Source organism: Pelodiscus sinensis, chromosome 7 (genome assembly GCF_049634645.1).
Source record: "Pelodiscus sinensis isolate JC-2024 chromosome 7, ASM4963464v1, whole genome shotgun sequence".
Lineage (NCBI taxonomy): Eukaryota > Metazoa > Chordata > Testudines > Trionychidae > Pelodiscus > Pelodiscus sinensis.
The window spans coordinates 7462750-7490536 of record NC_134717.1 but is presented as its reverse complement, the minus strand read 5'-3'; the positions used below and the strand labels follow the sequence as shown (position 1 = coordinate 7490536).

At 44.7% G+C, this 27787-nt stretch overlaps 1 protein-coding gene across 6 annotated transcripts in view; it reads right to left on the bottom strand.

Moving 5' to 3' along the window:
- Positions 1–27787, bottom strand: part of GLI2 (GLI family zinc finger 2) — a 278389-nt gene that overhangs the window by 76269 nt on the left and 174333 nt on the right. For 5 of the 6 annotated variants that reach the window (XM_075933075.1, XM_075933077.1, XM_075933073.1 and 2 more), the window contains one exon: positions 19083–19188. The exons of the other annotated variant lie outside the window; for it this stretch is intronic. In XM_075933075.1, the coding sequence (XP_075789190.1) occupies positions 19083–19188 (106 nt within the window). The remainder of the gene's footprint in view (positions 1–19082; positions 19189–27787) is intronic. 6 annotated transcript variants of the gene reach the window in all.

The following is a 27787-nucleotide window of genomic DNA, read 5'->3' as shown; positions in this document are numbered from 1 at the left end:
GCATCTACAGTGAACGCTGAGTAGTCCAGCGGAGCAGCACCATTCACATTAGAAACTGATCGGACTCTTGCTCCAAAGTCACCTTAGGCACAGCAACAGCACAGATGGCCATATTTTGACTCGTACCCAGTGTTCCAAAGTGGATGGATGACTAAGCACAGCAGGCAAGATGATGGCGGATTCAATTTGTCCAACTCTTGCTCAGTCTTTTAAATGATCATTTTCCCAACTTGGACTATTTCCATCCTTTAAAAAATTAAGGGTTAGTTTTAATGCACTAAGAAAAGTGGCTACACTTACAGGTTTAAAGCACCGCTGTGGCAGCAATTGAAACTGAATGTGTGGCCATGGCACACGCACTAAGGCTATATCAAGACTACATGGCTCCATTGACGGAGCCATGTAAAATAGTTTATTTGGCATAGTCAAAGAAAGAGGGATTTAAATAATCCCCACTACATTAAAATAAAAATGGCCACCATGCTGTGCCGATGATCAGCTGATCCGGCACAGAGCGGCAGTCTAGATGCGGCACGGTCGACAAAGGAAACCTTTGTCAACCACTACAGTATGCCTCGGGAGGTTTACCGGAGAGGTTGACAAAGGAAGCCTTTTTTGACAGTGCCGCGTCTAGACTGCCTCACTGTGCCGGATCAGCTGATTGTTGGCACAGCGTGGCGGCCATTTTTATTTTAATGAAGCGGGGATTATTTATTCAGCATAGTCAAAGAAGTGGGGATTTAAACTATTTTACATGGCTCCGTCGATGGAGCCATGTAGTCTAGACGTAGCCTAGGAGAGAGATTTCTCAGCATGCTATGTAAACCACTGCCATGAGAGGATAAGCTAAGAGCATTAGGAGCATGGCTCCCAGAACTGAGGTCTGAGTCAGACTGGTGCTTTATAACACTGTAACTTGCAGCACCCTGGGGCAGGGGTGGGTTTTCAAATCCTTCCGTCAGAAAATGACAGCAGTGTAAAACTTTAGGGTCGACATAGAGACTGAAGTTTTCAGTTGATCTCTAAACCACAGCACAGGTTGCAGCCTCTCTTTGCCACCAATTCTCAACTGACCTAGATGTAATTCTTCTAAGGGAGGGCTGAGGATATTGGTTGAACCTCCCAAAACAGAATGGGAAGCGACTGTCTAGGAAGGAGTTCTGCAGAAAGGGATCTACGGGTTATAGTGGACCGTAAGCTAAATATGAGTCAACAGTGTGACGCTGTTGCAAAAGAAGCAAACACGATTCCGGGATGCATAAACGGGTGTGTTGTGAGCCAGACACAAGAAGTCATTCTTCTGCTCTACTCTGCGCTGATTAGGCCTCAGTTGGAGTATTTTGTCCAGTTCTGATTACCACATTTCAAGAAAGATGTGGAGAAATTGGAGAGGGTCCAGAGAAGAGCAACAAGAATTATGAAAGGTTTAGAAAACATGAGCTATGAGGGAAGACTGAAAGAATTGGGCTTGTTTAGTTTGGAAAAGAGAAAGTTGAGCGGGGACATGATAGCGGTCTTCAGGTATCTAAAAGGGTGTCACAAAGAGGAGGGAGAAAAAATGTTCTTCCTGGCCTCTGAGGATAGAACAAGAAGAAATGGGCTCAAACTGCAGCAAGGCAGGTTTAAGTTGGACATTAGGAAAAAGTTCCTAACTGTCAGAGGGTATGTCTACACTACCACCCTAGTTCGAACTAGGGTGGTTAATGTAGGCAACCGAAGTTGCAAATGAAGCCTGGGATTTAAATATCCCGGGCTTCATTTCCATCTTGCCGGGTGCCGCCATTTTTAAATCCTCATTGGTGCGGACTCCATGCCCACGGCTACACACGGCACAGAGTAGGTAGTTCGAATTAGGCACTAACAGGGATTTTAAAATGGTGGCGCCCGGCAAGATGCAAATGAAGCCCGGGATATTTAAATCCCGGGCTTCATTTGCAACTTCAGTTGCCTACATTAACCACCCTCGTTCGAACTAGGGTGGTAGTATAGACATACCCAGAGTGGTTAAACACTGGAATAAATTGCCTAGGGAGGTTGTGGAATCTCCATCTCTAGAGATATTTAAGAGTAGGTTAGATAAATGTCTATCAGGGATGGTCTAGACAGTACTGGGTCCTGCCATGAGGGCAGAGGACTGGACTCGATGACCTCTCAAGGTCCCTTCCAGTCCTAGTGTTCTATGATTCTATGATTCTCTATAGTCCAGCACTCTCTGGTCTGGCAACATCAGGGATCTGGCATGATTTGAGTTAGCCAGATGTCCATTTATCATGGGTGTGACTGAATTTCCTGCCGTCCCATAAAGTTTGTTTACAGCTACAAGTCCTGGCTGTCAGCATTCTGTGTTGTTATTTAGCGCCAATGCACCCCAAAATGCCAATCACCATCCCAAAGGTAATAATTTTGGGTGACTGCTGACATACTGGACAGGAAGCCTAGAGAGGTAAACTCTGTGTCCTATTTCAAATCTCTAGACCTAGCCAGTCACCCACCTTGGATCTTCTCCCCTATGTAGATTGGAGAGCTGGGAAAACTGATGATATATAAAGGTAAAAAAATGACTTTTGAGAGAGACACACGCACACATAGGTTGTTAAGCCACCAATTTAAAAATAGGGGGTGGGTCTATGAAACATTCTTGAATTTCAATGGCAACATTTGTAACTGACGTAATTCAGTGCCAACAGTTTCATTTAAATCTCACTGTGCAGTTCTGGAAAGGCAAAACACAGCAGCACTGTGTTAGTGCCCAAGAATCAAAAAGCAGAACTGATGCGATACAATGCATATTAGCTACCACATACTTCAGTGATTACCATAGTATAGAGGTCTAGAGATAAACAGACACACAATCCACAAACAGGAAGAGTTTTTAAAATGTGCAAGTAACTTAGGCACCGATGCCCATTTTCAACAGCTACATAAGCACTTAGGCTGAGATTTTTAAAGGTTCTGTTGCAATGACTAACAGATTTAGGAGCCCACATTGCATTTTTCAAAAGGGATTTAGGTCCTTAGGAGCCAAAATTTCTTCCTGAGTAAGAGACAGAGGCTCCTAAATCAGTTATGTATTGCCATGGTGAGCACAGCAATACCTACATACCTTTAAAAATCTTGGTTTTAGGACCAGATTTTAAAGGTCTCACAGAAATGAATGACAGCTGCATTTCTAGACCCTTAAATAACTATGAAACTAAGGCCCTTAGATGCATACTGCCCAACTTCCATTGACTTTCAGTGAAACTTGAGCTTCTAAATGCCTATGTCACTTGAAAAGAGGTGCTTGTGAAAATGTTATCCTTTCTTTAAGTTGAGAGATGTGTCCAGTATAAACAAATAAAATAAACTGTACAAAAATAAAGTTGATTTTTAATTTGTTATGGTTTAAATACTCTAAAGTATTATTAGTAGCACAGGAAATTAAACTTAGAACAGAACGTCTATCTTAACAATGATCCTTTACGTGAATCAGACTCCAGCCTAAATTTCCATGTAGTATGCAATACAAGGGTAAAATAATCTCTCTGGTTTGGGGCTTGTTCGATATATTTGATACTTGTGAATAATGTAAGGACCAACACAACTATACAAGCCTGCTGTAAAATTGCTTTTAGCCAATATAAAAAAAGCATGAGAAAGTACATGCCCCTTACAGAGCTTGATCAAAGATGATATCTGGAGGAGAAGTTAAGCAAAAGGAGAAGAGTTGAAAGCATTATAAGTCCTGCTCGAATGATCTTGTTTTGGAGTTAGCAAGCTAAGCATAATGAGAGAATAACTGGCCAAAAATGAACAACAAATGTAGAATATCCTTCTGTAAACATAGATTTTTTACTGGCCTCTTTTTTTAGGAAGTCCTTGTGAAACTTCAATAGAGCCAAATCTCCATTTTTCTTTTCTTTTTGACTATGGCTTTCAAAAAAAATTAAGGATCCATCTCGAATTTCATTGTAATCCATAGGCTCGTTGAATCAAGGGGAATTTTGATGCTGGCCTCTGGCTGGCTGACTAGGCACAGAGCATTGATTGCATTAGAGCTTCAAATGGCAGAGAGGTCACGGACCTGGATGCACTTCAGACAAGGAGATTATTTTTCAGTGTATTTTCCAGCCAGCAAAGGTGATAATTAATGAAGGAAATTAAACTGAAATCCTACATTGTGAAGTAAGATTTTCTGTATACCGCTTGAAGACATACAGATACCGTTACTGAGCTGGAGGTTTATAGTTTGCAATACTTTTGCTGGTAAACACAGGAACCACAAAATTGCAACACGCTAGGACAACAGCCACTGACGAACACAAACTTGGTTGATTTGGGATTGAGTTTTGGAAAGGCAAAGCAGTGAATCAATCATACAACCAGAAACTGGGTCAAAGCCAGTCTGGCAATGCAGAATGATAACTACTGAAGGCTAGAAACTACTGAATTCAGTAGGAGATTTCTGGAAGGGAGTATGGTCTGTTATTTAGAGCAACCCACCAGGAATCACACCTCTGGAGTTTGTTTACCATCTCATGAACTCAGAGGAAGTCAGTCTCTGTGCCTCAGTGCAAGCAATAAACCAGGTTTAAACAGATGAAAGGGAGCCCCCATCCAAAGCTGAACCAGTTTAATTAAACTAGTGTCACATCACACCTTTAGAAGAATCAGTGCAAACTGTGTGTGTAGACAGGCTCTTCATGCAGGTCACCACTTAATTCAACACAAGTACAGTCTTGCTCAAGGGAAAACAGGGTTTCTGAGACATTGATGCTCATCAGCAAATCAGGGATTGGAGGGGAAGTAGAAAAAGTTCAGACAGCTCCTACCTGCACTGGGGATATAATAGTTTAACCAATTAAACAAGCATGCTTATCCGTTACCGTAATAGTTATACATAGACTCCCAGCCCTGCTCCTGGGGAGCCAGCTGTCACCCCATGCTGCTGGCTCTGTATCAGGGACAGCAGTGAAGTAGAGCAGCCATCTCCCCAGGCGGGAGCTGGGGTCCGCCAGGAGCTGGCTTAAAAGCCAACTTCTGGAACACACCAGCTCCCAGAGAGCCTGCTGTTGACCCCGCGCTGTAGATCTGCAGTACAAAACTTACGCTGCTAAACAGCCGGCTCCCTCGGAGTGGGACCAGCAGCCAGGAGCCAACTCCCTGTACTCACTGGGTGCTGGCTCTGCTCACCGGCCCGGCTGCACTGTGGGCTCTGCAGTATGTAACCATGTAACCGCTGAGATATTTTCAGCAGTTTACCTAATTAACCTCTTTTTTAAACATTCCTAACCTGAGTTAAGTGAGGATCAAGCCCGCAGTTTTCACAAGCAGCAGGTTAGAGAATCTCTTATCCTTGTGACTGTATCCATCTCAATGTTGATTGGAATCAAACCAGACACTGAAGACAGGTCATTGGGAGCCATACCAGCGCTAGATCTCACAAGCCTAATAGGGGTCAAGACTTAGGCGATGTCTAGACTTGCACTTGATCAACAAGACTTTTGTAATTCACAGGTGTTAGCCCTTCTCCCCTAGCAAATGATGAAGTTTTACTGCCGTAAGTACAAACATCAACGCTGCTTTGTTTGTAGGAGCATTTTTCTGCCTCAACTGTAGGGGGAGGAAGTATTTCAAACAGGTCATTTCAACTGCTAAATGAATCCAAGAGATTTTCCTCTTCCTCTTAAATGCACATGTGTCCAGAGTCCATATTCAGGATGAAAATCCCATTTATTTCATTGAGAGTCTTCCACCATTAAACACCGCAGGAGTGGGCTGAATGTGATTTGGGTTCCATCTCTGTTCATTTATATTTTAATAAAGAGAGCCATTTATGATGCCCAGTCCTTCACTGGAAAATCAACAAAAAACCCCAACACCATAACCAGTGTAAAATCAGTTGGCAAGTCTAGATTGTCCTGTCAAACGAATGCAAGATGAATGTTTTAAATGCTGAATTCTCTAAGTGGGATTTAATTAAATCTATGTAGTGAGTTTAATGCCTCCACTCAGGAGAGCATCTGAGCACATGATTAAGTCCCATTGAAGTCCAAAAGCTCAAATTAAGCATGTGCTTAAGTGCTTTCCTGAGCAGATATAGATTTAAGCATGGGCTTTCCAGTCTAGAAATCCTTTATATGCCCCTCTTCCTGATCACCTGTCCCTCTCTTTGCAAATCTCTTCTTCGGATTTCTCATTTGGAACAGGTCCCAGACAAAGAGAGATTAAAAACACTGTGACTTTTCAGTTTAGAAAAGAAGAGACTAAGTGGGGATATGATAGAGGTCTGGTGTGGAAAAAGTAAATTAAGGAAAAGTTATTTACTTGTTCTCATAACATAAGAACTAGGGGTCACCAAATGAAATTAATAGGTAGCAGGTTTAAAACAAACAAAAGGATGTTTTTATTCATGCTGTGCACAGTCAACCTGTGGAGCTCCTTGCCAGAGGATGTAGTGAAGAATAGGACTTTAACAGGGTTCAAAAAAGAGTTAGATAAATTCATGGAGGTTAGGTCCATCAATGGCTATTAGCCAGGATGGGTAGGAATGGTGTCCTTAGCCTCTGTTTGTCTGGAGGTAGATGACAGGAGAAGGATCATGTCATGATTACCTGTTGTGCTCCCTCCCTCTGGGGCATCTGGCATTAGCTACTGTCGGCAGACAGGATACTGGGCTAGATGGACCTTTGGTCTGACCCAGCATGGCCGGTCTTATGTTCTAATGTTCCACCCCTGCCTATATCTCTTAAATTCAGCTCCTTTTCATTTACTGGTTTGATTCTTTCACCACCCAATATCTTTATAGGACTGACTTCTGTCATTTATATCCCATAGAGTCTTCTCTCAAATTGTTTAATACTGCAGAGCATTTTGGTATGAAAGGTGATCTATAATGTGAACTCCACTGATTCATGGTGTTCTGAGAATCTGGATAAATTCTTGGGATTAAAGTAGTGCCGAAAGTAGAAATTAAGTTGAAACTTTCCTATTTTATTTATGTCTGAACCGCAGCCCTGTAGCCCTTCAGCAGCAGTAATTTTGGACATGTGGTTACTTTGTGGGATCTTAATAGAGGTTTTCAGATGAGCCACTCAATCAGCAGCTAACTAGTCCTTCATCTGGTTTGCAAATTGCAAGCAGCTAAAGTACTTCCAGGACCATCATGGAGAAGAGGAGTCTTAAGTACACTCAACACGAAGCAGAATAACTTGTCGTTCATTATGACTGTGGCGCTGTGCCATCAACAGCTTCTCGGGTACAATTTTCAAAAGCTCCTGACTTGGGAGCCTAAGTCTCATTTGAAAAGTGACGTAGGCATTTAGGAGCCTACATTTCATTGATAGACAGGGGGAATTAGGCATCTAATCGGTTTAGGCACATTTCAAAATCCCACTAGGTGCCCATCTATATCTTTAGGTACCTAACACCTTTGAAAATGCCTAAATCACTTTTGAAAATGGGACTTTGGCTCTTAAATCATTTAGACACTTTTGAAAATGTTACCCCTTGGGCAACAGATTCTTTTCGTTCTCTTGATTTCTCAATGTCCAAGTTTAACTCTGTTATTTGTCTCTCTTATTTTCAGGACAATGAGTAATGGGCTTAAAGTGCAGCAAGGGAGGTTTAGATTGGACATTAGGAAAAAATTCCTAACTGTCAGGGTGGTCAAATATTGGAATAAATTGCCAAGGGAGGTGGTGGAATCTCCCTCTCTGGAGATATTTAAGAACAGGTTAGATAGACATCTGCCAGGGATGGTGTAGACGGAGCCTGGTCTTGCCTTGAGGGCAGGGGGGCTGGACTCGATGACCTCTCGAGGTCCCTTCCAGTTCTATAATTCTATGATTCTATGATTCTACGAGGAAGCAGAAAAGATGTAAAAAGCCGACCAGGCATAAAATTATAGAGATGCTGGAACTTGGGGTGCTGCCACACCCCCTGGATTGAAGTGGTTTCTTCTACACACAGGATTTAGAGTTAGGTTCAATGACTCTCAGCCCCCCTTTCCCCACCTCAGCTATACAAACTATTCCAGCACTCCGTATTATATAACCGTGTAATTCCTCAATGCGCTCTGGCACAAAAAAGAAAAACATACAGCTGTGGCTCACAATTATATGAAGGGATCCAGAATGCTCCCTTGAAAGACTATACTCTGGCTGGAGCTTTCTGAAGATTTGCATGTTTTCAAAACTGAAACACCCTGGTCTGCCCTTTGATTTTTGCAAATGTACATGTAGAGTTAGCTCCAGGCAGGGTATCCAGATCCACAGCTCTGCCAAATAGGGGGACTTTTTTTTTTGTTTTTAATTTTTGCCCCAGCCATCTGGGTGGTCTTAGTATGAGTTTGAAATACCTAGAATCCTTCAAACCACATGTTCTAATCCCAGTAGAGTTGACTCAATTCTTCATCGTTCCAGGAGGAAGGCACTATTTTCTGTGGGGAACTTTTGGACGCAGATTTAAATATCTGATGTCCATGCAAAGCACAGAAATGCTGAATTTTCATTCCAGGGTCGTAAGCCAACATTCCTGCCATTCGGTTTTATCTCTCAGTACCTCCCACCGGGCCACTGGTGGAGAATGCTGTGGAGGACAGAATGTGTAGACTTGGCAAAAGGAAACACCTCATCTTTTCTCACCCTAACCAGTGTCCCTGCTGAGTCTTTTTTCCAGTCTTCTCTACACTTTTTTCCAGTCTTCTCTACACTCTACACAGGGTTTCAGATAAACAACAGAAATCCACCAGCCTCACTGGAGCAAAGTCAATTTATGATACCTATGGATCTGGTCCAGTCTACAAGGTTTGCACCTTGCTTTATGGTTTAGTGACTTTGACACAACGCGCTTTCCAATTTGTTTGGATTTCCAGTTTATGACTGAGACGTTCAAGGCACTCAGATTTCAAGAGACATTTTCCATTAACATTGTTGTACAATGTGTCTAAATCCCCTAGACCGCTTTGAAAGTTTCCACGGAGATGTTTAGTGCACACAGAGTGTGAAGAAATTGCCCCTCCAAATTAAGGACATTCATCGTATAACTCCATTGATATGTATGATACAAAGTTGGAACATTGTGAATAGACCTTAGAAGAGGGGCTGATGTATGTTTTCAGGCGGGAAACTCGTTATACCAACAGAGAAGCTGTACAAACTCCCTCGCTGCCATGGGAGCAGCCACCATCTCTCGCTCCTAATTTCATATTACTTCCGTGCTGGTGAAAGGTGCCAGAGAAGCCAGCTCTGGATTCCAATGGCTTAATATGTTTACAAGCTCTGAGCACACAATGCGGCTACTGAAGCCGGGGGGAACTGCACGTGCCTGGTCTGTGTGGCTCCATGGACGCTTCCCTCATACGGCCCCGTGAATGTGCCCCAACCCAGCTCTCCACAGCCCCCTTCTAGAGAGGGCAGGCTCATGCAGCAGTAGTCAGTGGGCATCTCTCACATTTCATCTTGGCTCCCAAATAGCATTAGAAAGGTTCCCCCCCGCCTTAGAGAGTTAGAAACTGAGGCACAGCGAGATGAAGTTGATTCTCCAAATGCGCAATCAGCTGCAATGCAGTAACCGGACTGTTTAATCTCTTGAAAATGGACCAGGTGTCCAAACATGTTTTACAGTGAGAGCTGGATTAACGTTCCCTAAATCCCTTCCCAAGCATCACCACTGAGGCATCAGAGGGTAATAGCTGTTAGTAATTACAGATTTGGGGTGGGTTTGAACCAGCATCCTAGAGGGAAAGTGCCTGCACAATCCATTACTGATCTTTTTAGTCTTCCAGTCTAGGGAAGGAAAGGGGAGTAGAAGCACAAGGGGCGGACGGGGAGAGAGGGAAGCAAGGAATAAGCAGACGGAGCAAACTCCATACAAGCAGCCAGAACTGCTTTCCAAATGCGCCACCTCTCCATTTGCTCCAAGTAATGAAGTTGCAAAATACATAAAAATGTGTCTCCGGGCAGCTGTTTGCTTTGACTCCGGAGGGAGCGCTCTCTATCTCCAAAGCAGCACAGTACCATCAATCAGACTGTGCCAAAGCCTTGCTCCTCCTGTAGCTAAGGACACATTTTACTGGCACCGACGTGATGAGGTAAATTGACTGGCGCGCCTGTGTCTAAAAAAAGTGACCTTAAGGAAGGAGTCTCCCTTTTTTTAAAGAAGAAATCTGCCTGCGCCCAGGATGAAGGCTGCCCTCTCTCTCAAAGGCAGACACTTTCTGGGTTGGATGGATTGGGTCTTTCAGCCTCCTTGCTGCTTTCTAATCCTGGACTGCTCCCTACCCTTCATCCCAGTCTCTCCCTTCCCCCAACCCTATCCATTTCTTTGCCCAGACCATCCCAGGTGCCTGCTCTGGACTCCCTGAGCAAATTTCAACCTTCCTCTTTCACGGCCTTCATCCCAGCCTCTTAGACGAGTTAGTTCTTGCCCACGAGTGCCACATCCAATCTCAGTCCTCCAAACTTCAACTGCCGATCAGCCCATGGGCACCATGTCCCGATCTACTCTCCACCAGCCTCTGTCCAGCTGGCTCTGGTCTCATCTGCACTCAAGTGAGGCAGCTTCTTTTCCCATGCTACCTGGGTACCAGCAGCAGGAGCAACAGTGACTGCAGGGAAAGTCCCTTCAATCCTGGGGCGGGGCATGCTCGTCGCGGACGGAGTCTTCAGAGAACGGAGCTGCCGAACTCTGACACAACTGCTGAGCATGCATGAACTGAGGTTTTTCCAAGGCTTATGACTGGGTGACACGTGGACAATTTTTCACCAAGGTGGCCCAAACCACTTGCCAAATGTCAAGTCCCTGCTCCAAATCATGGAGCTTCTCCAGAAATGGTTGTAACCTTTTTTTCCTAACACTGCAAAACACATTTCCGCCCTATCTTGTTCTTGCAGGTGGCTAAGACATTGTGGCTGAAACAAGAAAGCAGCCTTAGGCAGACACTCACCATGGAAAATTTCAGCCCAAATGGTTAAAGTTCAGCAAAGTTACAAGTGACTGGAAATAGGATCTTATAATGAGAAGCTTAATTATGGGCAATGCTGCCAGCTCTGCCTATAAATAGATCTATATTTCTAGGGAGTTTGGGGCCTGATTTTGGAAAAATGTTCGAAGTATCCAGGAGGCAAAATCATTTGCCATAGTAAAAAGGGCAGAGAGTAAAACTAAAGAGAACTGGGATCAGAGGTAGAGAAAAATTTGAAGTTGAATGCCAGGGGAAACTTCAGCTCCCAGGAAACGGAGACATTTAAAAGTAAGCCAGACAAAAGCACTAGTACAAATCACCGAAGCGAAGGGTATTTCACACATTTACACCAGTGGTGAATTGGGTCTTGGGATTCTATGAACTTACATGTGTGTAGAGGGGTGTGTGTGTGTGTGTGTGTGTGTGTGTGTAAAAACAATTCTTTAAAAATAAATAATGTCAGAACTACATCCTGAAAAGCCACTAGAACGCTAGCATAAAAACAACGCTGCTTTTGTTTGTTACCCTACCCAGCAGCTGACGGGGCTGTAACCTCTGTAGGAGATACTGTTAAAAAGTGTCTTGCTGAGTCAAGCCTAAGCATGCTGCTTACAAGGGTTAGCCCTAAGGGCTCTTGCATTGCCAGACTTTTTTTTAGCTGAGTTAGGGATTTTGGCTGGATTTTTTTGAGAAACAGGAAAGCTAAGGAAGTGTAGACATGGAGATAAAAAGAGGCTACTAATAATCACCTGCTGTCTCTGGAAGCAATTTTACTCCATTTAAGGACACGATCCTGCCAACTTGACATGAGTTGTTCCATTCATGCAAATGGGGATACTGCCGAGATTAAGGATCGCACCATTGGGCCCTACCGAAGTAAGCTTTTATAAAGTCGTATGAAGAATCCAGCTAAAATACACAGTATTCCCCTTTTTGCAGTCCCCTGTTCTAATGCATCAAGGAAAGTCACTTGGCTCAGCCGAACACCAGTCTGAAAGTTTTACTTGACCCGTCAATTGAGACTTTGTTCTGCTTATAGCAAACTGTGATGAAAAGTGCAGAAAGAAATTCCAATCAATTACTCAATATTTTGTGTAGGGAACCCATCCTCATAATTCATCCATCCTGTGCGCTGAATGAGATAGGAGTGTTGTGGGGAAAATAGCATGACTGTATAATTAAAGCTTCAGAGCAGTAGCTAAGTTAATCTGTAACAGGAAAAACTTAAACAACGAATAGTCTAGTAGCACCTGAAAGTGCACATGCATAAGAAGTAGAATTAAGGTTGCATAAGCAACCTTAAGTTGGCATTTCTTAACTTTTGAGCACTTGATTTTGCAACCTTAAATATTATTCTGAGGTTGGGTTTAGAAGTAATATGCTATATATAATACATTTGTTTTCACTTGTATAATTTCTTTCCCCCCTTTGTTCCTCTTTTTACTGTCCCCACCTGTTTTTCAATCTGTGCTCTATTTACATCTTGTTCTCCACTTGATCATCCCTACTACCTCTGCTTTTCATGGGGAGTTTCCTTTGTCTCTCTCTCCTTTATCCGTATCTACATAAACCCAACGGCATTAGAATCCAAGAAGACATCTCGATACCACAATGTTCTCATTGGTATGAAATGAGGCAAATTGAGTTCTCCCGTTGTAGCCACAGTTTCTCAAGGCAACAACAGAGGGAAGAAGCTTAGTTAAGGATGTCACATACTTGCCAATCTCAGAACAGAAAGTGACCAAAAGTGAGACTTTTCTGCATTATCCAAGCAGATGTTGTGATTGTGCCAAAACCCATCTGGTTGCAGCTGACACTGTCTGCCTCCAATGACCACAGGAAGTCTCCAACTTACGAATGGGTTGTGTTCCACAAGTTTGTTTGTAAGTCTGTTGTTTGGAACATTGAATGTATTTTCCAGAAAAATATAATGTTATAACTAGTATTCAGAGGGGTAGCTGAGTTAGACTGCAGCTGGAAAAACTAAAAAAAAAAAAAAAACAACAAAAAAAAAACGAATAGTCTAACAGCACCTTAAAAACTAACAAAACATGCAGATGGTATCATGAGCTTTTGTGGGTACAACCCACTTTCATCTGAAGAAGTGGGTTGTACCCACAAAAGCTCATGATACCATCTACATATTTTATTAGTCTTTAAGGTGCCACTAGACCATTTGTTGTTATTTAAGTTTTTATAAATCGTAGTTAGGTTATCAGGCTAGCCCATAAAGGCCTAGTTAATCCAGAAAGTAGCTGAAACTTTGCATATTCCCAATGAAAAATAGTAGAAATAGTTGTTTTTTTTAAATTTAACTTTGAAAGTTGGTGTTTGAGGAAAGGCAGGTTTAATTAGAGGAGGATAAAGAGGTAGGTGGAGAACAAGGAGGCAGCGAGTGGTGCGAGCCTGGGCCGGAGGACTCTGGAGGAGCAGGTGACGGCTGTGCAGGCAGTGGCCGGAGAGAAGCAGTGGTTTCCCCTTCAAAGCGCTGCTTTTTCCCAACCTGCTGGCTGTGTGACTGTCCCCTGCTCTTCTTGAGTCCTCCAGCCAGCACATACGCCACTCACCACCACCTGCGCCCCTTGCTTGCTCCCCGGCTGCAGGTGGGCTTCTGATTGTTTGTGCAGATGTTCGTAACTTGTGGAGTGTCTGTATTTTCATGGATGGCACAGCTTGTATACTATGAACCAAAGCAAAAATAAGGGAAGGGGGATGGAAAAGTTGAATGTCCTAAAGACCAACTAAATATTGCTTTGGCCTAAGAGGTGCAACTTGGATCACCCGGAGCATTTTCTCAGGTGATACCTGGGCTTGTCTTGTTAGGCAACTGGGTCCATGTATTTGGTGTTTAATAAATAGGATGACATCAAAGAACACCCCACAGCTATTTGTCATGACTGAAATGCCAATATACCCAACAAGAAATATAAAACAAGCAACTCTTCTGAGCACTTGAATAACGGGCACGCAGAGCGAACACGCAGTTCTTTTATTACTCACCAGTCTTTCTACATGTCAAGTTTTTATTTTAGGTCTCAAACAAAGAGTCCCGCATATTTGACTGTCCTCTATGCCCCGTCCTACGAGACAGAAGCCTGCTGATTACTATCCGACAACTATGATAAAATAACTGGTGTTCTCATTAGGTTATATGCAAACAATGATAAAGAGGAATGTATAGCAATGTCACTTTGAGCAATTGGGAAACAAACCTTTGACACAAACCAGAAGGCAAATAATAAGACGCCACAGCTGACAACAAATGAGACTACATCTAATTTGCTGTGCAATGTTCGTGTAATTAGATACATTTGGTACCAGCAAGAAAGCAGACAGCTAGAATATGGTCTTGATGAATTGGGGAACCTCTGTCAAGCTCAGATCACATTAATCATAAAACCAAAGCTCAGTGACTCAATTTTTCTTCCTAGCATACACGGTATTTTTCTAGAGGGGAAAAATGTATATGCAACTTACAAAAATTATATTGTCTTTCCCTAGCACCAGGCTAACTATAGATATCTATAGTCTAAACTATGCTAGCAGAGTCAAGTTAACCCATGCATAGGTTGAACCTATGGATATGTCTAGACTGGGTATGCACCCTGGGTATGTCTAGACTGCATCTAAACCGGGACTATCTGGTTTGGCAACATCCATGATCTGGCAAGATCAAGGATGTTCCAGGACCAGAGAGCCCCAGCAGCTATGCATCCAGCAGGAAGAGAGCCAGTGTCTGCCAGTGCGACAGTGGGGCTAGGAGCCTTACTAGGATAGTGGTAGGGGGCCAGTAATGCCCTTCACTGGTCCAGCAAAGTCCCTCATTCGGGACCAGTCAGATCCCGAGGGTTCCAGACCAGGGAGGTCCAACCTGTATGGTAAATGTGCAATTGTTCAGGATCAGCCCACCCCATGATACTCTAGTTTGGACAGTCTTAGCTTTGGACATTTTCTTTAATTGCCGTGTACTGATGAGAAGAAGTGACATTCTCCGCAGAAGACAGGGGAGGAGAGAAGAGGCATAGAAGAGGATGTGTAAGCGAAGGGAAAGAAGAGCGTGAAAGACAGGAAAGGAGACTGGAGAATAGAGGCAACAAGGCGATGAGGCTGAAGATGCAAGAAAGTAAAACACATGGAATAAAACCAAGAAGCGAGCAGGAATTTCACCACTACGTTTGTGCAGCAAGCGCTCCACGGCCACTTAGAACTTCCCGGTAACAGCTTAAATGGAACTCGCATTCTCTTGTCCCTCCCACAGCCAGGCCTCTGGCACTCAAGCAAAAAGAAAAAGCTCTTACGAGCTGTTAGCAAACTAAAGCCTATCACAGAGAGATAAGCAGTTCTGAGTACATCCAGTGGTATCTAAGCACGCAAATAAAACAGAGGTCCATTTTATTTTCCAGTCTGGAGGACTTCCTCAATAATGTGGTACCCAACAGTGAACCTTTGCACTTGCATAGCAGTGGGCTGCTGTTGACCTTCGGCGCTTCGCCATTCATAGAGGTAGCTCTTTAAAGCAGGCTCCAAATGAGGGGTTAATATGGCTGGACTTTCAAAGGGAGAGCGACTTTCCTCTTCTGAGACCTACAGTCAAGCTCTTTGTGTCCAATATTCAAAACATTATTCGAGAAGTTGCTCTGCACTGGGTATTGATGAGCTAAAGGATCATAAATGAAAAAGGGCTTTCGCTTTGAGCATCCAGTTCTGTTCATACAACTTGTTACCCTAAATATTAACAAGTCTCTACTGGTTCTCTGCTTTGGGAATGTGGCCATTAGCAATATATCTGCACTCCAGGATGGGTGAACTGAACATCTAACTTGCTGGCCACCAGACACTCTGGGTATGTCGAAACTGCATCCCTCTGTCGGCAGAGGGATGCAGATTAGGCAGGTCGACGTTGAAAAAACGCGGCAATCTAGGAGGTTTACAGGATCTGTCGAAAAAGGCTTTCTTTCTCGACAGATCCCCCTCTAGACCTCCACTTTATGCCGACAAAGTGCTGAGTTGGCAAAATGCGGCGGCCATTTTAATGCAAATTAGGTGTGGGATATTTAAATCTCTGCCTCATTTGGAATGTCGACCTGCCGACAGAGGGATGCAGTCTAGACATACCCTCTGGGATTCCCATCCGCTTTCCAGGCGTGCCCCCTGCCCCCCCCCCCCCCCCCAGGAAGAAAACGTGCCTGGATTTAAGGCGGAGCGGACATAGCAGCTGTTCCCTAAAAAGGCAGGAGCAGGGGGAGTGAGATGACAATGTCCCATAAAAATCCTGAATGGGAAAGGAGCAAACTGGACACACCCTAAAAATGATGCCAAAGGAGATTGCTAGGTGACAGCCGAGCCAGTCAAAGTAGCTCCAGGAGGAGAGATGTGGTCTTGTGGTCAGTTGGAGAAAGGGCAGGCCTGTGGAAAAGGAAATCATACTAATGCTTGGAGTCAGTAGCAACCTAAGTTATGACAGACACCAGATATTAGAAACCCAGATCTGAAAGTATAATCTGGGTCAAAACATATAGCTACTTGCCTAGTCTTCAATAATAAAAGTATTGCCATAGAAACATACTGCTGACTACCTGACCAGGATGGAGAGTCAAGACAGACCACCAAAACCGAAAACCCAATAATGGGGGATTTCAGCTATCCCCATATTGACTGGGGGAACACGTAACCTCAGGATGGGATGCAGAGATAATATTTTTAGACACCATTAATGGCTGCTTCTTAGAGCAGCTAATCCTAGAACCCACAAGGGTAAAGGCAATTGTTGACTTAGTCATAAGTGACGCAGAAGGACTGGCCGAAGAAGTGAATATAGCTGACCTGCTTGGTAATAACAATCATTATGTAATTAAATGTAGCATTCTTGTAATGAGGACAATGCCAAAGAAACCCATCAGAGTAACAGTTCACGTCTAAAAGGGGAAACTACCCCACAAAAATGTCAGTTAACTGGAAATTAAAAGTAAGTCACGCGAGTGAAATGCTTGCAAGTAGCATGGGCACTTTTTAAAAACATGAGAATAGAGGCTGAATAAACCAAACCAAAAGAAAAAAAATACTACAAAGTAAAGAGGTGGTTAGAGACAAAAAGACCCCTTTAAAAACAAGAAGTCAAATCTGAGTGAAGAAAACGGAAAGGAACAATCTCTGGCAAGTCAAGAGTAAAAGTATAATTAGACAAGGGAAAAAAGAATTTGAAGAACAATTATCAAGAGACACAAGAACTAATAGCAATATTTTCTGAAGGAGGAAGCCTGCCAAACAGTCAGTGAGACCGTGGAAGCTCGAGGCGCTAAAGAGCCATACAAGGAAGACAAGGTAGATGCAAAGAAGCAAAATGAATTCTTTGCATCTGGTCTTGGTTGAAAGGGAGTTTCCCACACCTAAGCCATTCTTCTTAGGTGACAAATCTAAGGACTTGTCCCAGGCTGAGATGCCAACAGAAGAGGTTTTGGAACAGGCTGATAAACAGCTCTGAAAGAGCTCAGACATGAAATTGCAGAGCTGTGACTGAAGTATGTAACGTATTGCTTTAAACCGGCCCCTGTACCACATGACTGGATGATAGCTAATGTGATGACACTTTTAAAAAAAGGTTCCAGAGTCTACTGAGTCCTGAGCTAGTCACTGACTCACCATTTCTCTTCAACAACTGATGGGATGTAAGGAGCACAAAATGATGAGGGGGCTGGAGCGCATGACCTATGAAGAGAGACTGAGGGATTTGGGTTTGTTTAGTCTGTAGAAGAGAAGAGTGAGGGGAGATTTGAGAGCAGCCTTCAACTTCCTGAAGGGAGGTTCCAAAGAGGATGCAGAGAGGCTGTTCTCAGTAGTGACGGATGGCAGAACGAGGAGCAATGGTCTCAAGTTACAGTGGGAGAGGTCTAGGTTGGATATTAGGAAAAACTATTTCACTAGGAGGGTGGGGAAGCACTGGAATGGGTTACCTAGGGAGGGGTGGAATCTCCATCCCTAGAGGTTTTTAAGTCTCGGCTTGACAAAGCCCTGGCTGGGTTGATTTAGTTGGGATTGGTCCTGCTTTGGCCAGGGGGCCGGACTTGATGACCTTCTGAGGTCTCTTCCAGCTCTATGATTCTATAACACATGTCCCTTATCTGCTTCTTTCACTAGCTTAGCTAGGGGTGGGCAATAATTTTTGCAGGGGTGGGCCTTGAATGAATTTTGCTACTTGGTCAAAGGCTATCTCCACCCCCAGGAAGGGGGCGGAGCCTGGAGTGGAAGGGGCGGGGCTAAGGACTAGCGTCCCTCCCTGCTCCGAATTGTCTGGGGCCAGAGACTTTGAATTAAAAACACAGAAAAGGACTTGTGGTTCTTGGTCCCACCGCTACCGCGTCGCCTGGAAGCCACCCTGGGTTGCTGCGGCTATATAAAAGGGCTTGCAGCTCTGCCCTTGCCAGGGTAGCGCTGTGACCGTGAGTCATGAGCCATTTACATAGGATCCTGCTACCTGAGCCACCCACTGGAAATTTGCTGGCTCAGGCAACACGCTGAAAAAAGGAGAAACACAGGAGGCCAAACCCGAAACGAAGTTAGCCTTGCCTAGCCGTATCTACCTCACAGCTACCTGAAAGTCTGTACTTGTATAGCTGGTGATGCCAACAGCCTCGTGAACTGAATATGGCAGGCAAACAGCATTTCAATTCATTTTTAAAGGGACTGTCAGCAGGAAGTGCTACCATAAGGCCACTCAGATTGAGAAGCCAAAGAAGGGGTTTTAGCCAAGATCTAGTCAGATAGGTCTCAGGAACATTACAGAGTGAAAAAACACCAAGAAGTGTGTTCCTGCTCCTATGAGCTCAACTGAATAATGATGTAATAGCACTTTGCTGTCCAATCCCTGGATCTTAAAGCACTGTACACACTCTAATTAACCTCATGCACGCCAGACAGATGGGTAAATACTATAATCACTTGGGGAAAATGAGGCACAGGGTGGTTAACTGACTTGACTAAAGCTACAGCTAGCATTTCTAGGAATAAAACCTGAGTTCCCTATTAAACAGCCCTGTCTTTGAACCATTACCTGGCGCTTCACACTCAAATCCTAGTATCACTACAAAAAACCAAAGGAGGCTAGATGGAAGTGTTTTAACAGCAGAGATGCAAGACTTACCCATGAATCGCATGGATGGAGTGGGGTTCGTAATGGTATCTTCCTTCCTGGTGACGCATGTCAATTGGCAAAGGAGCATGGAAGGCTGGAAAAACGTGCTGTGGAACTATTGAGGGAAAGAGAGAGAGAAAAAAAAGAGACTTCAAAAACTTTTCCTTCCCTTTTAAAACTATTTCAAAGGAACTAAATCTCCATGAATTTCAGACCATGAGCAGCGCAAAGACAGGGGTCTTCATGATATCAGCGCTATCACGCAGCAGAGAAGAGGAATGAATAAATAATCAAAGTCATTCACAGAAATCCTACATCTTCAACATAAAAGATCTCCAACAGGGGTTTTGACAAAGACAAGCAGCTAAGCGCTCTTTGAACTCCAGGAGATTATAGGAAGCACCAAGGAAAACTAGCCTTGTAACACAAATGAGACTTTACAGAGCTTGGCAGCATCTAGATCTATGCCATCCCCAACACTGGGAACAGCAGCACTGTTCCTGAACAACTGTACACACAGACTGGGGACCGGGTTGGAACTATTTACTGAAAGCGCAACAGCAAGATGCCAACTGCGTTTACAGTCAGAGGTGGCTAGAAGGGTGCATTGCTCAGGTTCTGAGAAAGGAGCCTAAATTGCTCTCACTTGTCATCATTTGCGGCCCTATTTTTTATTCATTTGAGAAGCATGTTTCATCTTTGATGGAAGGATAAAGTGGCCTCGGAAGGCACAGAACACCTGCGCTGATTAATTAAATCCACAGACTTACCCCAAAAGTTACAGCAAGAAAGTTGTCGGACACGTGGAAAATTCATCAGTTTCTTTCTCCACATCACCCTGGACTATTCAGATTTATGGCCATGTGTCTTTGTTCTAAAGTTATGGTAGCTAAGAGAAATGCTATCAGCAGGGCCCTAATAAATATACTATACAGTAGTCCTTTGGTAGGAAATATTATCTGGTCTATAATGATGGTGCAGTCCACATTTGTAGCTGCGATCAGATGTAAAAATTGAAAGGCCGGACTGCATCTCTATTAGACACAGAGAGAAAATTTCTTGATTCAAGACTATCTGAAGATTTCAGAGGTCTTCCTCAGCCTTGCTCCCCAATTTTCATCATTTCTGTATAACTGGAGCTTTTAAAATATTAGGTTATTGTTCCAAAAACCAATTTAACTAAACACTCCCTGTAACTTGCTTCCACCATGTGCAGCATTTCTCAGTCATCCCAAAATAAACCTACAATTCTTCAGGGCTTGGCCCAGATCCGTAGCTGGTGTAAATCAGCGCAGTTCCATTGACTCCACGCTCATTTGTAAGGAGGACTTAACAGTCCCAGGTGTGATAAGAGCGTAGCTTTGACTTCAAGGGAGCTTTGTGGATTTGCACCAGCAGAGAATGTGGTCCTTTAGGTTCAGCTACAGAAAAACTGCCTTAAAAATCTCTATTTACATCCTGGCAAGTCAGGAAGGGGATCTGAAGATCTGATCTGCATTTCAATCTAAACTCCTTGAACTCAGCATCACATGCCTATCTGGATACTGCGTCAGCTGGGCTGCCAGCGGAGGCGAGAGACTACATAAAAACAACTTGCCTGCCAACCACGCTGAAAGGAGTTAAGCTAAAGGACGGGGTGGAAAGTATTCAAGGTTCCACAGCAGACGTACTTTCAGTGGTGGAGTGGAGAGCTGGCCTGATACAGTAGAAGCATTTTTGCCGCCTGTCTAATGGGGGCTTAACAGTTACTCTACTGTGTCCTCACAAGAAAGGAGAATAAACAGGCACCCTCCAAGAATTTTCTTTTGCAGGCAAAAGATTGACTCATCTTCTTTAACAGTGCTGGGTAACAGAAATCTTTGAAATGAAGGCACTTGACAGAAATCCTCATTTTTAAGATACAGCTCTAGTGTTTTTCTTAGCCAGAAATGCAGAACGAAGCTGCGAATGCTGAAAAGCCACCTCCAAACTGCAGCTAATGGCTTGTTGCACATCTGCTGCTATTCTCCTTTCTAAGGCATGGCAATCGGCAGGCAACTATCAGGGACTAGGGATGTTAAATACTAGCTACTTGAACAGTCGATTAATCTCGTTCATTCTTGTTGGTTCCTCGACTATTCTATAGTCCCCATGGGTGGGGCCGGCAGCTAGTACATTCCAGCCCCAGTCCCGAGGAGCCCCTTGCTACTCTGCACTGCTGCCTCTGTATCAGAAGCAGCAGCACTGTGTGCCAGGTGGGAGCCGATCTGTGTTTAAAAACCAGCTCCCCTCGCAGGCCGGCTGCCTGTTGCCCTGCACTGCTGCCTCTGATACAGAAGCAGCAGCACAGGGTGGCAGCAGCCTCTGTCTGAGGGAGTGTCTGAGACTGTGGACCCTGTGCAAGCTGGAACTGAGCCAGGCTGCCTGCCCCCGGCTCCTAATACACTTTACATGCAGAGCGACAGTGGGGGAAGGTCCCAGACCTGGTGCAAGCCAGGACTGAGCTGAGTGGCCGGCCAGCCTGCTAAAAATTTACTGGCGGGGGGGAGCAGGGGAATGCATGCAGTCTATAGCATTAACCAATACGTTTTTGCTTATCAGTTAATCGACTACACTATTACATCCCTATCAGGGACTGGGGTTGATCATTCAGAGACTGCCCTGATCTCTTGGGAAAGGATTGTTCCACCAAACCTCCTCTTTGCCAAGCTTGGAAGGGCATGACACAATGCACAGGAGCCTTCAGTGGTCCCTCAGTCTCCAGTGATATCAATGCAAGCTATGAAAGGGGGAAACCGATCCCAGAGGCATGCAAGAAGTTTTGCAGGATGTGGCTTGTATCTGTCCGGGATGTACCGAGCAAGCATTGATGCTGTCATACATAATGATCACACGATCACATGGTCACTATCAGTGCTCTCTCTAAGATCATCCATCCAGGAGCAGAGTGAGTTTTGTCTTGTGCACCGCAATGAAGTCACATGCGCTTGTTCAGATGTGTGCTGCTGTGGTGCCCATTCATGGGAGAATTCCCCTGCCATGGTTCCTTGCAGCTCCGGGCAAGGGGGCGTGAGGGCGTGAAGCTAAGGGCAGGGGTGGTGCGGACGTACATCTAGTGCTTTGGCAATGCGGAGGAAGCCCAGAGCTTGACCTACTAAAATGAGATCAGGCACTCAATGTAGCAGATAACTGTTCTAGTCCCGGGTCTACCCTTCCCCCCAGCGAGAGGCGGGATAAAGGGCACCCTGAGAGTATGGTAGTAGGGCAGGTTCCAGCATGGCCTAGGGGATAGGTTATTTTCCTGGGGTGGAGAGGGCAGGTTCTAGTCCTAGGCCACCCCAGGGGCAGGCAGGATAAAAGTGCCCTTGGCACTAGCAGTCTTATACCACTTTGCCCACATTAAACAAACAAGGCATCCCAAACCTTCTGTGATGCTTTTCAGGCACAATGTCCCTATGTTATACACAGGGAAACTGAGGCACGAAGTAATCAATAAATTGCCTGCAGTCACACAGGAAGACATCAGCAGAGCTGGGCACAAATAAAAGCAACCTGCAATAGTCCCACCTTCTCTCCTCCAGCTCACCATACACAATACCTCCCATGTGTCAAGCCTGCAATAAAAGACACAGTACAGCTCTTAGCTCCAGACTTGCTCATGGCGTGGATTTTTGGTCAGTGATCCATTCCTCCGGCATATACAGCAAAAGGGTTTAACATCCAGGATCTGTTCTCAACTTGGAGCGTTTTTTTGGTATCTTTCCCTTCTCTGTTTTAATAATAGGAATGAAGAAACTCTTCAATCCCAACCTCCAGCGGCAGCATCCCTCCTGCCCACTTGAGACCCCTCCCGTCTTCCCACCTGCCTGTGGCCTCCAACCCTGGTGTCAGCAACCCACCTGCCATGCAGTTCCTCCCGCCGTGGCCAGCTGGCTGGAGCAGCTGCCCACCTGCCAAGTGGCTCCTACGGCCCTGGCCACGGGAGCAGCTGTTTACCCGCCACCCAAGTAGCCACTTACCTCCTGCCACGCAGCTGCACAGCTCTGCTTAGGAGGTGGTCAGGGTAGAAATTTCCTCTGTGCACAGCTTAGAGGGAACTATGGTCACTATCAGTGTTCCCTCTTAGCTGAGTGCTTCAGCAGCCCCCCAGGATTGATTTAGGTGCTGCCCAGCTGATTAGCAGAGCATCCACAGCTGGCAGCATGTGTCTCCACTGAGGGTGCACATCCACACATGCCTCAGTGCACAAAACAAAATTTATTCCGCTCACAGATGGAAAAAAATTAGAGAGAACCCTGGTCACTCTATATTTTGTGTGCTGTATTGCATAGCCTGCCCGTGCTGGACAAGTCACATAGTTACATTGCCAGAACTGCTGCTGCTGGATGCCTCTGGCCCCATATGTCTTGCCTTACGACTGCCAATGACTAAAGGAGGAAGAACGTAAGACAGCACTGATAATTTATCTGCAGGAGCATTCCTTTCCCGGCAAGCATGGTTTGGGGAAGGCAGACCTGCTTGCTGCTTTGCCTCTTTTTCTTGGGCACAGGCCACATCAAACCAATCCCTTGCCCCAGTTTCTAATCAGGCCCCAATTTAGTCATATTGAGAGGAATTTAAACATGTAGCATTTTCCCCATTGGCACATTTGGATTTTTTTAAAAATATCTCAATTTAGACCAGGGATGGGGAAACTAAATCCCGGGGGCTGGATGTGGCTCCCAGATTGCCTGGATCTTGCCCCTGAGGATCAGGGATCCCCACAGTATTGGGGAGCCCGCTTTGGTGCGCTAGCCCTCCCCTCCCAATGGGCTGGTGCACACAGAAATCTACTAGGTTGGGCCCCTCTAGGCTCTGGCGTGTGAGGTTATTGTGGGGAGTGTCTTTCTCCTTCGCAGTCAGGGTGCCAGATCAATGAAGAGCGTTTTTTTGGTTTTGGGTTTTCACTTGTATGTGGCCCCCAACTGATTTTTCTGTGGGTCAGTGGTCCTGGACCCAAAAAAGGGTTCCCTACCTCTGGCTTAGACATTGGCGAAACTAGTCAGTTTCACTTTCAGGTTCTGCTTTCTCAGCACTATCACCTAATTCTGGTTTGGAGTCACCAGATGGCAAAGAGGATGGCAGGGAAGCTGTTTTCAGTGATTTTCCCTTCCTGTGTTTCACATCTGGGTTTCTTTTCTGCCCCCACAGATTTTTCTGGAGCGGTCACCAGACTAAAAGCTACAATAGCTGGTGGTCTCCCTTTAGTTCACTTCTGGGTGCTTGGCCTGAAATAATGAATTGCTTTATAGGCAATCAACTACTAATTCATGTAACTGTCAACCAGGTGGATTTGAACCTGGGCCCTCTGAAGCTTAGTATAAGAGCTTCTACCCTCTGAGCTAAAAGCCAGCAGGCTCCCAGCCTATGCTGTAGAGGTCTCTTGGTCTTGACTGTTGCTGTGGCCTAGGTACCACTTGCATTGCTCAGTAACCATACTAGGGCTATGTCTACACTGGCGCGATCTTGCACCAGAGATATGCAAATGAGGTTAACCATGGAATATCGCCAAGCCTCATTTGCATATCTAATGAGCCACCATTTTTGCGGAAGAGGCTCTTGTGCCAGAAGGAGCTGTCTACACTTGCAAGAAAACCTCTCTTGCGCAATGCCGCTACGCTGATTATTTTCGGGAAGAACGGCATTGCGCAAGAGGGTTTTTCTTGTGCACAAAGGGGCAGTGTAGACAGGCAGTGTAGACAGGCGCAAGAGCCTCTTCTGCAAAAATGGCGGCTCATTAGATATCCAAATGAGGCTCGGCGATATTCCACACTTAGCCTCATTTGCATATCTCTGGCGCAAGATCACGACAGTGTAGACATAGCCTAGGTGTGCGGGTGACACCTCCACCCCCACTTCCGCCTCTCATTTCCGCCTCCCTCCAAGGAAGTTTCAGCAGCACTCGCCATTTACAGGGGGATGTTTTCACACATACGGTTTAAAAAGACAATTATGCTCAATTACTTCAAGGCAGCTCATGGGGCTGCATTTCTCAACAGCCATTAGCAGTGGAATATGAGGACTAGAACAATGAGTCATTTCGCTTGTATATAATCAAGGCAATCCATTGTGTTACATGTACCTCCCTGCTGCCTTCAATAGAGCAGAACAGATACAAATAACTACCAGACTTCGTATATTTAACTTAGAACCCCACTGATCAGTGTCAGAACCAAGTGTCACTTGTGTTAGTTGCTCCCGGTGTGTGCGGGGCTCGAACCCAGAACTCAGTGGTGGGATAAAGCCCTTAACAGAGGGAGTCTAGGAAAGTCTCTGCCATGCAAAAAGAGTTTGATAATGCTGGCTTGTTTGGTATGAAATGGTGTATTCCAGCAGGCAAAAGAAAAGGGGGAGGCGGTGTCTTTAAAAAGTTCTCCACCACGCTGAAGCAGGGATAAACCTCTAGCAGGAGATATTCAGAAATAGAGGCAAGAGGGTGATCTGGAGCTGAGGCAATTGGGGAAACAAATCACCGTGGTAACTGAGTGAAGGACAATGATGTTACTCATAGGTAGGTTTATAGAAGCTAAGATCATACCCAGATGGGTATGTTTGCAACACAGAGTGAAAGCCATACCTAGTCAACAGCTACTTGTAAAGGAGTTGTCTACTGTGTTGCCTCATTTGATTAGGGAAATGACTCTGTTACCTGTCCACACTTGCCTGAGCTGATCTGGTCAGTGGTTATTAACAACACGCAGACTGGCAACTGCCTTCTTCCCAGCCAAAAACCATCTACGCTTCCAGCATGAGATAAAGAAAGGATGAAGAATTGGTGTAAGTCCCTAAAGGTATATCAATACTGCAGTTCTTTTGGAAAAACATTCGTTTTTCTGAAAAAAACTTCAATTATGTCCACACTGCAATTGTGTTCTTTTGAAAAAAAACAATCAAAAGAACCGAACGGCTACATCTAGCCTGGCATGATTTTCCGCAAATGCTTTTAACGGAAAAGTTTTCCGTTAAAAGCATTTGTGGAAAAGAGCATCTAGATTGGCACGGATGCTTTTCCGCAAAAAGTGCTTTAGCGGAAAAACATCCATGCCAATCTAGATGCGCTTTTGCGCAAAACAAATCTGAGCTGTCTACACTGGCCCTTTTGCGCAAAAGGACTTTTGCCCGAATGGGAGCAGCATAGTATTTCCGCAAGAAGCACTGGTTTCTTACATGAGATCGTCAGTGTTCTTGCAGAAATTCAAGCGGTCAGTGTAGACAGCTGGCAAGTTTTTCCGCAAAAGCAGCTGCTTTTGTGGAAAAACTTGCCAGTCTAGACACAGCCAGGGGGTTTTCCGACATCGGTAAACCTCTTTCTACAAGGAAGAAGTCTTTTTGTGAAAGAGTTTTTTTGGAAAAAGGCGTGTCTTGATGGGGAAGAGGGAGTTCTTTCACAAGAAGAGGAAAGAGGAAAAAGCACAGGTGCCCTTGTGGCCATTCCGTCCATAGCAATCACAGCTTACATGCGAGAGAGCGTCCATTCAGTGTAGATGTTATCTGTTGAAAAAGTAGATTACTTTTCCGATGCGTTTTGGCAGAGTGGATGCTCTCTTTCGGAAGAAGTTTTTTTAGAATATCTCTTCCTGAAAAGCTTCTTCTGAAAGAAGCCTGAAGTCTAGACATAGCCTAAGCTGAAAATCCCAGGAAGGGAGCAAGGATCGGGTTTTAGACAGAGGCAGGCACTGATTATCTTCAAGGACACGAATGTGCTTCAAGGGAAATTTGTGTTGAATACATTTTTTTTTGCATAATGAGCAAAAAATAATTTTCTAAAACACCTTCCACCTCACCTTGTGTCTCCTTCAGAAGAGCAGGCCGGCTAGAAAAAGGTTCCCATCTTGTATGTATGGAACTGATTGTTCCTTCCTAAGTGGAGCACTTTACATTTCTCTTTATTAAACTTCATCCTGTTTACCTCTGCCCATTTCTCTAACTTGCTAAGGTCATTTTGAATTATGTCCCTATCCTCCAAAGAAGTTGCAACCCACCCAGTTTGGTATCATCTGCAAACTTAATAAGCTTACTCTCTATCCCAATATCTACATCATTGATGAAGATATTGAACAGTATGGGTCCCAAAACAGACCCTTGCGGAACTCCACTTGTTATCCCTTTCCAGTGTAGACAGCATAGTACTGTTTTCCTCAAAAAAGCCCCGATCGTGAAAAAGGCGATCAGGGCTTTTTTGCGGAAAACCGTGTCTAGATTGGCCACGGACGCTTTTCCACAAAAGTGCTTTTGTAGAAAAGCATCCTGCCAATCTAGACGCGCTTTTCCGAAAATGCTTTTAACCAACCAGTGTGTAACAGACTGATCTGACAATGGCAAAGAAATCCCTTTAAAGAATGACTTACATTACTTTGTGTTTATTGCTGCTGTCTGGGGTAGCAACTGAATCTTGGATCCGGCTTGTCTACGCTACGGAGAAGATCATCATTGCCACAGTCAATCTTCTGGGGTTCGAGTTAATGGGTCTAATGAAGACCCACTAATTTGAACTGAGAAGGTGCTCCTGTTGGTGCCGGTAGTCATAAGAACATAAGAACATAAGAACATAAGAACGGCCGTACTGGGTCAGACCAAAGGTCCATCTAGCCCAGTATCCTGTCTGCCGACAGTGGCCAGCACTAGGTGCCCCAGAGAGGGTAGACCGAAGACAATGATCAAGCGATTTGTATCCTGCCATCCCTCTCCAGCCTCTG